This window comes from Felis catus, chromosome F1, assembly GCF_018350175.1.
Source record: "Felis catus isolate Fca126 chromosome F1, F.catus_Fca126_mat1.0, whole genome shotgun sequence".
NCBI classification, from domain to species: Eukaryota; Metazoa; Chordata; class Mammalia; order Carnivora; family Felidae; genus Felis; species Felis catus.
In genome coordinates this window covers 15,498,564-15,511,144 of record NC_058384.1, presented here as the reverse complement: position 1 = coordinate 15,511,144, position 12,581 = coordinate 15,498,564, and the positions used below count along the sequence as shown (strand labels likewise).

The 12,581-nt window shown below is 38.1% G+C and overlaps 1 protein-coding gene across 8 annotated transcripts in view; it reads left to right on the top strand.

Annotated features, from left to right (window-relative positions):
- SLC9C2 (solute carrier family 9 member C2 (putative)) overlaps positions 1-12,581 on the top strand; it is an 86,772-nt gene that overhangs the window by 8,701 nt on the left and 65,490 nt on the right. For all 8 annotated transcript variants that reach the window (XM_045048622.1, XM_019821631.3, XM_045048625.1 and 5 more), the window contains 3 exons: positions 2,001-2,166; positions 9,833-9,949; positions 11,284-11,445. In XM_045048622.1, coding sequence (XP_044904557.1) covers positions 2,001-2,166; positions 9,833-9,949; positions 11,284-11,445 — 445 coding nt within the window. The remainder of the gene's footprint in view (positions 1-2,000; positions 2,167-9,832; positions 9,950-11,283; positions 11,446-12,581) is intronic.

Sequence of the window (12,581 nt, the reverse complement as noted above, 5' to 3'; positions counted from 1 at the left end):
AGTTATACCAGCTTTCTTTTGCTTAGTATTTTCCTGATATAATTTTCCCATTCTTCCACTTACAAGATTTTGATGTCCTTATGTCTAGATTTTTTTTGATAATATATACTTAGATTTTGTTATTTTATCCATGTTGAGAATCTCTGCTGTTTTACCAGGCACCCGGGTGACTCAGTCAGTTGGTGTCTGACCTTGGCTCAGGTCATGATCTCAAAGTTTGTGGGTTCAAGCTGGTGTCCGGCTTCAGAGCCTAGAGCCTGCTTTGGATTCTGTGTCTCCCACTTTCTCTGCCCCTCCCCCACTTGCACTCTGTCTCTGTCTCTCTCTCTCAATAATAAATATTTAAAAAAAATTAAAAACTAGCTTAATATTTATTGTGATTAAAAATAGATTTAGAAGGGCAAAATATTTTAACAGATTTGAGGCACCAAGGAAGATTGGATGGAAAACAGTGTTTGGAAATATGTTCCACACTGTTAAGCCATTGGAGAAATACAAATTAAAACCACAGTGAGGTACCACTACATACCTATTAGAATGGCAACAGCAGAAACAATAACAAGCCTGATAATAGCAAGTGCTGGTGAGAATGCATGAAAATGCAAAATGGTACAGCCGCTTTGGAGAATGGTTTGGGAGTTTCTTACGGAGTTAAACATACACTTGCCATATGACCCAGTAATTCTACTTCTGTGTATTTACTGAAGTGAAATGAAAGCTTATGTTTACACTAAAACCTCTGTGTGAATCTTTGTAGCAGCCTTTTTCATAATCTGAAAAGTCTAGAAAGAACTCAAATGTTCCTCAGCTAGTGAATGAATGAGTACATTGTGATACATCTTACCATAGAATACCACCCAGCAACGAAAAAGGAACAGAGCTTTAATAGACACAACATAGAATTTCAAATGTCTTAGCCAAGAGAGGGAAACCAGACTCAAAAGGCTACCTATTGTATAATTCCATTCATAGACCTTCCTTCTAGCAAAGCCAAAAGAGTATGTTTGGAGAACAGATCATTTGTTGCCAGGCACTGGGGATAGGGAAAGAAATTAAGTACAAAGGAGGAGCCTAAGGACAATTTTTTTTTTTTTTTAAGGTGATGGATCTGTTCTGTTTCTTAATTGTGGTCATGGTCACATGACTGCATGCATCTGTCAAGACACCTATAACTCCACATCAAAAGAATGAATTTCACTGCATGTGAATTAAAAATAAGTTAAAAAATCAAAAGAAATCGATTTGGGTTTATTTCTCACATGTAGTTTTGTACTTTGCATTTGCCATGCTTCACCTTTGCTTCTCCTTCAGCCTTCTCAATCAAGTTGAGTCGGTTTTCGTTATTCTTTAATTCCTTCTTCTTGTTTAAGAGTTTTACATTGTTTCTATTTCTGAGGCAGACACTGCTAATTGCCCATCTGATATGCATTCTCTCTTTCTCTCATTAACAGAAACTTACTAGATTTTGCTTGGTATAGTGGTGGGCCAGTGTGAAATATTCTGTTTCTCAGCAGGTGGTAGCTATGTAGCCTCAGAAAATAGTGTGGCTAATGAAATGTGCACAAAAGTTTGTTGAATGAGGCTTCTAGAAAGCCCTTAATAAGAGGGCCAAATCAGCTGGCATGTGGTTTTTGCCCTTTGTTTTTACCTCTCTTTCTGCCTGGAGCCCTGCAGATCAACACCAAGGAAACCAGGAAATGTTTTACACAGAAGCAGGAAACATTTGCATTCCATTTTAAGAACATTTTGATGTTGGGAACTATTAAGCCAGAATGACAACAAGAAAGATTAGTGAATTGTTCTTGTAACAGTAAGATAGAATCTCTTTTGTTTGGAAGGGATGGTTTCTTTGAGGCAGGTAACCCTGAATACCTTTCAAAGTTATTTTTTAGAGTAACTATACAAAATGCATAACCAAGGTCTGATTCTTACCTAAGTAAATGTAGTCATGCCATCTTTAAATGTTAAATCTAATACTGTGTTATGAATTGGTTTCACAGGTCTTCCTAACAGGATTAATAAGCTTTGTTGTGGCATTCATCGTAATTGGATATGTCGTTCTGAAATTCAATGAAGAGTCATGGGATTTGCAATCTTGCCTACTCTTTAGCATGACCCTTGGCATTACAGATCCTATTTTTTCTGTGAATTCACTGAAAACTATTGGTATGTCAGATTTATTTCTCTCTTTTACATTTAAAAAAAATCTTTATGAAATTTATTGTCAATTTGCATTGAAGATACGAGGATAAATTGTTTTTCTTTGGATCTTGTTTTGTTTTTGTTTTTTGCACAAAATGTGCATCTGGCAAGTAGATATTTATGCTATTTTTCTTGGCGATGGGGCATTGATGGACTTGAAAGATGCAATGCAAATAAGGCAATCCAAGATCTGGGATAAATACACCAATTGTAATCTCAAAGGATTTTTTTCAAGAGGAAAAGTAACCTTTCTAGAAGGTGATAAAAATTAGCATTCTTATTCCATTCCACTGAATTCTAACCCTCAAGGTAGAAACTCTGCCAAACCCCCAGTGAAACTCTTCTGAGGCCTTACTGTCTGTTGTTAGAACTGCCTCCCTTTTGGACCAGCTAACGGTAAGCAGGTAGTGGAAGGGTGTGTAGTTTATTTAAAAGATCTTACTATGAGTAAGATCATAGTTTGGCAAACATGTTCAATAATAGCTTAGTCCTAGGGCACCTGGGTGGCTCAGTTGGTTAAGTATCTGACTCTTCGTTTTGGCTCAGGACCTTCTGAATCGTGAGATGGAGCCCCAGCATCGGGTTCTGCATGGACAGTGTGGAGCCTGACCCTCTCCTGCTTGCATGCTCTCTCTCTCTCTCTCAAAATAAATAAACTTAAAAAAAAAGTAATAGCTTATTCCCAAGAGGGTTTGGGGACCTTCAGTACTTCCCCTCTTATTTGGTAAAAGATGATTTCACTTGGAAATATCCCCCTGTTGTCATGTTTTATTAACACAGCGGTAAAAAACATGAAATGGTTAGGTGCTCTGGTTTCAGTTTTTGACGAAGAAATATTTTCCTAACCAATTTTAAGGTATTGGTTATATTTAATGGAAATATATTGCCTTATGATTGGAACTGGAAACCTCCAACCAATCCGATAAGTGATATTCCCAATTTTACACCCATTTACACCTGCTATTGGGAGAACATCGATTTTTAAGGTGGGAATACACTAAATTGTCATATTTCTCGAAGAGTCTGATCCTGTCCTCTTTTCTTTCTCTCTCTCTATTTTCTTGAGAGGGAGAGAGAGACAGAGCACAAGCAGTGGAGGGCCAGAGAGAGAGGGGGACACAGAATTCAAAGGAGGCTCCCCGCTCCAAGCTGTCAGCACAGAGCCCGACGCTGGACTTGAACTCATGAACCTTGAGATCATGACCTGAGCCGAAGCTGGACACTTAACCGACTGAGCCACCCAGGCGCTCCTTTTCTCTATTTTCTAAGTACAGTCTTTTTTTCTATTTTTCCTTTACTTGTCTTTCTCTTTCGGCCATTTGTATTTCCCAATTGTTTTATTCACCTCATTTTTTCCCTGCTCCCTTTTCTGAAACTCTTGACTATAAGTGCCTATAACAAACTATAAACTTTAATTATTTACTGCAGTTTCTATATTCAATTTTTTTCCAAAAAAGAAGTATAATAGAAAGTCTTCTATTTCTTTTTTTTTAATTTTTAAAATTTATTTTTATTTTTATTTTTTGCGAGAGAGAGCACACACATGCACAAATGGGGTAGGAAGAGAGAAGGAGAGAGAGAATATCAAGCAGGCTCCACGCTGTGTGTGTAGCCTGACACAGGGTTCGATCTCACAACTTTGAGATCATGATCCGAGCCAAAATCAAGAGTGAAATGCTTAATCAACTGGGCTACCCAGGTGCCCCGAAAGTCTTCTATTTTTTAAAAAGAAAAACTAGTGAGGGTATTTGGCTCTTAGTTAATATTTTCTTTATGTCATTAATGCTCAAGGTGGTGCATGGGTTTTGGATCCAATAACAATTTTTCCTAATAAGACAAATTTGACTCATTTTTTTTTGGGGGGGGAATAAATATCACTCTTGCTTATTTATGGTTTTGGCAGAGTCACCATATAGGCAATATATGTGAATTAGATAAATGGTTCTTTCTTCAAAAGAGTTTACTTCTAATTGTCATAGTAATTTTTTAAGGAAAATATTTTCTGCCATATGCCTAAAATTATCGTAATATACAAAACTAGTTCCTACAATGCAAATAGTGCTTCTTTTAATGTGATACCCTTGGGTACCATAAATCCTGCACAGTCTGGGTGGCCTGACCTGTTGGAAAAAGTAGTGGATATTCACATGCAAGTGAAAAGGAACTTGTCTGTTCATTACCTGTTTGAAAAGAATGCATTGGGCTCAAACAATTTTTACTTTGAAACAAATCTGGAAATTTACAACACAGGACACAAAAGATATTGTAAAGGATGCAGAGAAAGGGGAACATTTTTGTCCTGTTAGTGGGAATGCAAATTGGTGCAGCCACTCTGGAAAACAGTATGGAGTTTTCTCAAAAAGTTAAAAATAGAGCCACCCTACAATGCAGCAATTCCATTACTTGGTATTTATCCAAAGGATATAAAAATACTGATTTGAAAGGGCACATGCACCCTGTGTTTATAGCAGCATTATCAACAATAGCCAAATTATGCAAAGAACCCAAATGTCCATCAACTAGGTAAAGATGTAAGATATAGATATCATGGAACATTACTCAGCCACCAGAAAGAATCTTTCCATTTGCAACAATGTGGATGGAGCTAGACTGTACTATGCTAAGTGAAATAAGTCAGTCAGAGAAAGACAAATACCATGTGATTTTACTCATGTGGAATTTAAGAAACAAAATGGATGAACATAGGGGAAAGAACATAGAGGGAGGCAACCCATAAGAGACTCTTAACCGTAGAGAACAAACTGAGGGTTGCTGGAGCGGAGGTGGGTGGGGGGAAGAGCCAAATTGGGGATGGGTATTAAGGAGGGCATTTGTTGGGATGAATGCTGGGTGTTATATATAAGTGATGAATTGCTAAATTCTACTCCTGAAACTAATATACACTATATGTTAACTAAAATTTAAATAAAAACATGAAATATTTTTTAAAAACCCAAAAAGCAAATCTGAAATAGGACCTTGTAAGGGAATAAAACAAAGTTTTGGTATGATCTCAATTGAGTAAAAAGTTTATACGCTTACAAAAGACTTCAACATTAAAGTTGTATCTGAGCTGTGAAGCTGTTAGGTGGCTTTTGTTTTATTCTTTCCTTTTTCACATTTTTCAGTGAATTAGTGAGTATAAGTTCTACATTATGAGGGAGTAATTCTTGTGGTATTTTGCCATTAAACACAGCTACAAGGCAAATTCAATGCTTCATACTTCAGACCTTGCATTTTACTTGTTCCAGGTTGGGTCCCTGAATTTGAGGGAAGGATAAAAGGATTTCATGAGCAGCTAAATCAAATGTGCTAATAATCTCTAAATCTGTTTTGCCAGCATTTTTTTGTGGCTTCTGTCACAGTCAAAGCTAGCAACAAGTAGTAAACTGAATATTGGTTAGCAACCCTCTTGGGAGCTTCCCAGATGCAGTTTGAAACTGACCCCCATATGCAGAGGGGAGGGAGAGACTGAAGAAAGAGGCAGGTTGGTAGGTTTTTATAAGCAGAAGAAACTTACATACAAGGCTTGTCTTGGGTAGCAACAAGATGAAAGCATCCCTGCCCCTGCACTCCACATCTTAAAATGTATGTATTGGCCTCAACAGAGTCCAGTCATGTACGCTGTGCGGGGGTTCTGAACACCCATCACTATCTCAAGGCCATGTCCTTGGATCAGCCTCTGGGAGCAGGAAAGGCAAGTGGAGCTCACATTCCACTTGCTGAGGAGGGGCTGAGGAGCCTCTAATCACCTCCAAGTCAGCAGGTCAACTGCCAGTCATATCTTCGTTCCCCAACAATGAGAGGATTATAACTTATCTTGCCATTTGCTTTCTTTATTGGCTACAGTAATGAAGCAAGAAGAACAGAAATAAACAGCCTGAATACATTGATCCACAGGCAGACACTGAGTAATTAGAAATTCTGTATAATCCTGTATATCCTATCATTCAGGAGACTTTGGGAAAGATGGATAGAATCTGAATATTCTGATGTTTCATATCCTCAGATCAAACACTGGAAAGCAGAGATTTTCTTTCTTTCAAACTACATATAGTGTTCTAGAAATAATAATAATAAAATAATAATAATAATACCCCAGCTATATATATTTAATTATTATGTGTTTCAAAAACACCAAAAGAAAAAAATTAGAATTTTAATCAGATCCAGTTCTGTTTGGATTTTTAAAAAAAGTGTCACCGTGATCATTTTGAATTTGATGCAATGGGATTATATTAAACAGATGCTTTTAGAAAATATGTAGTTTTGCAATCCTTTCTATATCAATTTTTAATTATATTAGGATGCATAATGTACTATTGTGTGTCATATGTTCTTAAATTTGGGGATTATGCCAGCTCCACAAACTCATCAGGGACACTGGGTCTCTCTGTTTATATATTCCTGTGGATATGGGGAAGGAAAACTCTTGAAGGAGCAGAGGAAACAACCCCTTTCATGTTTGTCACAGCCAGAGTGGAAAAACTTCATAATTCACAGGACATCAAGTAGAGGCCTTAGTAGCAGGGAAATTTTCCTTTAAACTAAAGGCTGCTCTGGTACTCTGTAGCAAAGCCTAAAAGCAAGTTATAAAAGGTTAAGCTATTTCCAAGTAATAACTGCTCTAGAACAAAAAATATTTATAGGAATACAAAAATATACAGCACCTAATAAGGTAAAATATACACTTCTGTCATGTGTAATAAAAAATTAGCAGGCATGCAAATGAATAGGAAAATATGAGTCATAAAAAGTACAAAATAATAAGTAGAAACAGATGCAGTAATGAGGCAGATGGTAGAATTACTAGATACAAACATTAAAGCAGTAATTGTAACTCTATTCTGTAGATTCAAAAAATTAGAGGAAGGATTAAGGCTGGGGTACAACTTACTCCTGTCATCTTGTGAGAGCCCATTGTTAAATAACCACAAATTTTGCAAGCCAGTTGTTAAACCATCAATAACTTCAAATTGGCTATGATGGAAGTATTTATACATAGAATTGGCAAATGCTACAAATCAGGTGTTTTTGTTTTTGTTTTAATTTTGGAGAGGTGGTTTATCAGCATACCACTGGTAGATATAAAAAAAAGATCTAAATCAAACTTCTAGAGATGAAAAACACAATACCTAAGGCAAAAATTCCACTGGATGGAAGTAGATTAGACACTGTAAAAGAAAGTATTAGTGAACTTGAAGGGGCAACAATAGAAACTATCCAAAACAAAGCACATGGAGAAAATAAGTGAAAAGAACATTAGTGAACCGTGGGACAACTTCAAGTGGTTTGATATACAAGTCCCCAAAAAAGAGGAGAGAGAGTGGGAGAAACAAAAAAATACTTGAAGAAATAATGGATGAAAAATTCTGAATCAAGAAGCTCAACCTACATGAACCCAAGAAACATAAAACTACACTATGACATATAAAAATCAAGTTCCTAAAAATACCTTAAAGGCAGACAGAAGGGGAGACACATTATATACAGAGGAACAAAAATAATAATGACTTCTTTTCAGAAACAATGCAAATGAGAAGATGGTGGAACAACGTTTTTAAAGTACTAAAATAAAAACTTAGAATCCTCAGTGGAAATACATTTCAAAAGCAAAGGTAAAACACCTTCTTAAACATACTGAAACTAAAAGAATTTATCATTAGCAGATCCTCACTATTAAAAGATGATAAAGGAAGTCAGGAAGAATGAAACTGGTACCAAACAGAAATTTGGATCTACATAAAGGAATGAAAAGCCCTGTAATTGGTAAACATATGGGAAAATATTTTTTTCATATTTTTATTTTTATTAGAAAATTTTTTTCTAATGTTTATTCATTTATTTGAGAGACAGAGAGAGACAGAGCATGAGTGGGGGAGGGAGAGAGAGAGAGAGAGAGAGAGAGAGAGAGAGAGAGAGAGAGAGACAGAATCCGAAGCAGGCTCCGGGCTCTGAGCTGTCAGCACAGAGCCTGGTGTGGGGCTTAAACTCATGAACCTGTAGATCATGACCTGAGCCAAGTCGGCCGCTTAACTGACTGAGCCACCCAGGTGCCCCTGACTTTTTTTTCTTATTTTTAAATCTATTTAAAGTATAATATTTAAAGCAACAATGATAGCAATCTACCTTGGGTTTTATTTCTCTGCTCCTCCATTCTTTGTGTGTGGCTTCTACTCTGAGGATCACAAGTTGGCTGCTAAAGTTCCAGTCATCACACCCACATTTCAGGCAAGGAGAAGAGGAAAAGGGCAAGGGACAGAGAGATGCTTCTTTCAACCAAGTCACTTCTCCCTCCAAGAAATTTCCCCAGAGTCCAACTTGGTAACTTCCACTTATATCTCAGTGGCTACTCTTTGAAGCCCAGGATGTGAGGGGAAATGGTCATTTTGCTGAACACAGTGCCACCCTGGATAAAACCAGTTTTGTTACCAAGAACAGAGGATGGATACTGGTTGGGCGAGTACCAGTCACTATCACCCTACTCATAAGTTGTGTATCACTAAGCAATTAATTTGATTATATTTTCCATTAAACTTAACTACTTGTGGATGCTAAGTGCCAATAAGATTTTGTACTGAATTAAAATTTTTTAAAAACAGCTTTTTTGAAATATAATCCATGTACCATAAAATTTATCCTTCTAAAGTGTACACTTCAGTGATCTATAATATATTTACAGAGTTATACAACCATCATCACCATCTAATTTTAGAACTTTTTTTTTTTTTGAGAGAGAGAGCACACGAGCAGGGGAGAGGGGCCGAGGGAGAGAGAGAGAGAGAGAGAGAGAGAGAGAGAGAGAGAGAGAGAGAGACGGTCTTAAGCAGGCTCCACACTGGGTGTGATCTCATGACTGTGAGGTGAAATCCAGAGTCAGACACCTAACTGACTGAGGTACCCAGACACCCCTGGAGCAGTTTTATCACCATCAAAGAAATCTCCTGGCCATTAGCAGTCACATCTAATTCCCCTATTCCAAGCCCCTGGCAACCAACCACTAATCTACTTTCTGTCTATAGATTTGCCTATTCTGGACATTTCATACAAGTCAAACCATACAATATGTGTTTCTTGTGTTTGTCTTCTTTCCCTTTCTATAATGTTTTCAAGGTTCATCCATGCTGTAGCATGTATCAATCAGTACTTCCTTCTTTTCTGTGGCTGAATAATTTGATTGACTATTACAAATAATGCTGCTATGAACATTCATGTAAAATTGTGTGGACGTAGGTTTTCAATTCTCTTGAGCATATGTCTAGAAGTAGAATCGCTGGGTCATCCTTTGTACTTATTTCTAAAATGTGATTTTTGTGGAGTCGAATGACTTCTGTTTATTCAAGCTAAATATTGTGTCACGCTGAGAAGTACTTTGTCTCATTCTAAAACTCAAGCATGGTTTGAGGCCATGGACACCTCAGAGAATGCTATTGTCATGTTCCCTTGTCGTTGGAGATATAAAAAAAAGCACATGGAGAAATTAAAAATGGTGGTTGCCTTACAGACCCATCCCAGTCATGGCTGTTTTCTTTCTGTCAGCATATTCCTTCTCTTTTATTTTTGTGTTTCCTGTGCAAGAGCATCATTTTCATGTACCAAATTAAATTACATTTTATATTTCCTTTTCCAGGCATTTCCAAAATGTATACTGATATCATAAGAGGAGAATCAATGATAATTTGTGGCTTCACATCCATACTTTTTGGACTTTTTCGGAACAACTTACTCCACATTTCCATACTTAGAGGTAAGAGCATTTATTTTCCTGTGAATATTTTCTAAGGTGTGAGTGCATTATTAAAAATTGTTTATTTATTTATTTTGAGAAAGAGAGAGTAAGTGTGCATGAGAGAGAGGGGCAGAGAGAGAGAGGGAGAGAGAGAATCCCAGGCAGTTTCCACATTGTCAGCACAGAGCCCAACGTGGACCTTGATCTCACAGACAGTGAGGTCATGACCTGAGCTGAAATCAAGAGTTGGACGCTTAACTGACTGAGCCACCCAGGTGCCCCTCCGATGCATATTTTCTAAAATCATTCTTCTATGATGCATTTCAATTCACACCAAAGTTAAAATACATTCAAGATGTCTTAACTTTACTGCATTCTCTATATTTTACTTTTGGACCAGTTAAAATAGCATATATCAGATAACAAGAAAATAATTACCATATAGATGTTTTCTTGGACAGCATGGGGGAAAGAATGGTAAAAAAATGATTTAGTTTCTCTCCCCACCACACACACATCATCTGGCTCAAAGTAACTGCTTTCCTGGATCAATCTGGATCTCAGTGAGTGGATGTTAAGAATTGATTAGGGGCACCTGGGTGCCTTAGTGGGTAGAACATCTGACTCTTGATCTCAGGGTCATGAATTCAAGCCCCACGTTGGTGTGGAGCCTACTTAAAAAAAGGAAAAAAAATGGACTTGATCCTGGATTTGAGCCTGAGGGTGAAGGCAGAATGTGATAGTTTTAGGAGGAGAGAGGTGCTAAAAGGAAAAAGAAATATTGGTGATAAAGAGGGGTGTGCAGTGCTTCTCAATGGGGAGCTATAGGCATTTGGGGTGGGACAATCTTTGTTATTTAGGACTGACCTTGGCATTGTCTGACACCCGCTCGCTGACTGCCATTGTTGCCCCCAGTTTTGGTGACTACAGAAAATTTCTCTTCTCCATTTCCCAAATGCCCTTGGGCTGGGAGTCACAAATGGACTTCAGATTGGTGGGGACCCTGGACACGATTTGCTTGGCCCTAATATAGTGTGTAAACAGTTTGAATTTGGATGTTTTTTTGGTCAGAGATTCACTTTCTAGTTTGTTACAGGCTTTTCACTTGCCTGGCTTCTGAGGACATTTGAGTCTGCTCTTCCTGGATAAGCAAACCTCAAGCTACAGACTATTAGGGAAATGTCCCCAGAAAGTCTGTTTTACCAGGCTTTCCTGAAACTCCCACTTGCTGAAGGACAAGGTCCCGATTCAAAATCTCAAAAGCAAACCAAAGCACATAGACCCATCTGCCATCAATGAAAGAAACGAAAGTTACAGTTCAACTTCTGTTCTTTCTTATTTTCTTTTTCTAGACTTACATGTAATCACGGGCCTCTGCTTGGGCATCTTTGGAAGCATAATATGTGGATATTCGTGTGCAAGAATCATTCAGTTTATATTGACTGACCTCTTTAGCAATACACTAACTAGTGTCATTCTTTGCATTTCAATGGTGTACCTGACTTTCTACGTTGGTAAGGCAGAAACAAATACAAAAAAATGCTGCCCTCAAAGTGAATTTTATGTACTTTTCTTCTTCGTTGATCTTGAATCATTTGCTTCTTCCTAACTGCTTCCCCCTTGTTGCAGCCCCTCTGTGCATCTTGTCATGTTATTCTTCTGCTACTTCTAGCTCTTTCCTACTCTCTCTTAACATCTCCTTAATTACAACCTTCCCTTTGCATTATTTCTCTATGTAATTACTCTCTTGCTCTTTTTTTTAAATTAAAAAATGTTTATTTATTTTGAGAGAGAGTAAGCAAGGGAGGTGCAGAGAGAGAGAGAATCCCAAGCAGGCTCTGCACTGTCAGCGCAGAGCCCAGCTAAGGGCTCAAATCCACCAACCACGAGATCATGACTGGGCCAAAATCAAGAGTTGGACACTTAATTGCCTGAGCCACCCAGGCACCCCTCTCTTATTCTTTTTGAACTCCACCTTTTGACCTTACATTTAGTCATTGGCAGTCCCCTGGAATCAGCTCAGTGCTGATTCCTGCTCTGACCCTTAGCAACCCATCTCTAAAATGAGAGAACCAGGAGAGATGCTCCTGAGGTCTTTGCAGCTCAGCTGCCTTTCATTCCTTGGGCTTCACAATGAGGGGCCTGTAGGAATGGCGGCCCTCACCAGAGGCTAGGAGGCAGGAGAGTAGAGGGAGAAATCAGGTAGGTATACCTGTATCTGGAAAAGAAGCAGGAAAGTAGAATAATCGTAGGAGTCAAAGTGCCTAACTGGTAGACCTGCAATAATTTGCTAGTTTAGTCCAGTGGGATTGGCAATTAAGGATTTTTACTAGCCTGATTGAGCTAACCAGTCCCCAAGAGCCATAGCAACTGCATCGAAACAGTCAAATCCTGCTTCTGCTCTCACCCCACATAGTGGGGCAACTTACACCCATGAAAGACCTGAAGCATCAAAAGCTTAATTACTCTTGTCATCTCCAGTTACCTAAAAGCTCTGCTTCCGCTCTAGGTAGATTGCCACCTGGGACTTGCTTACTGCCTTGAATCAGTAAAAGTACAGAAGGCGTTCACTGAATGGTCATTTCCTTCAGATTCCTAATTTTCTTTTTTTTTTTTTCTTCTCCCTGTGAAACTTTTATGGATGCCTTAA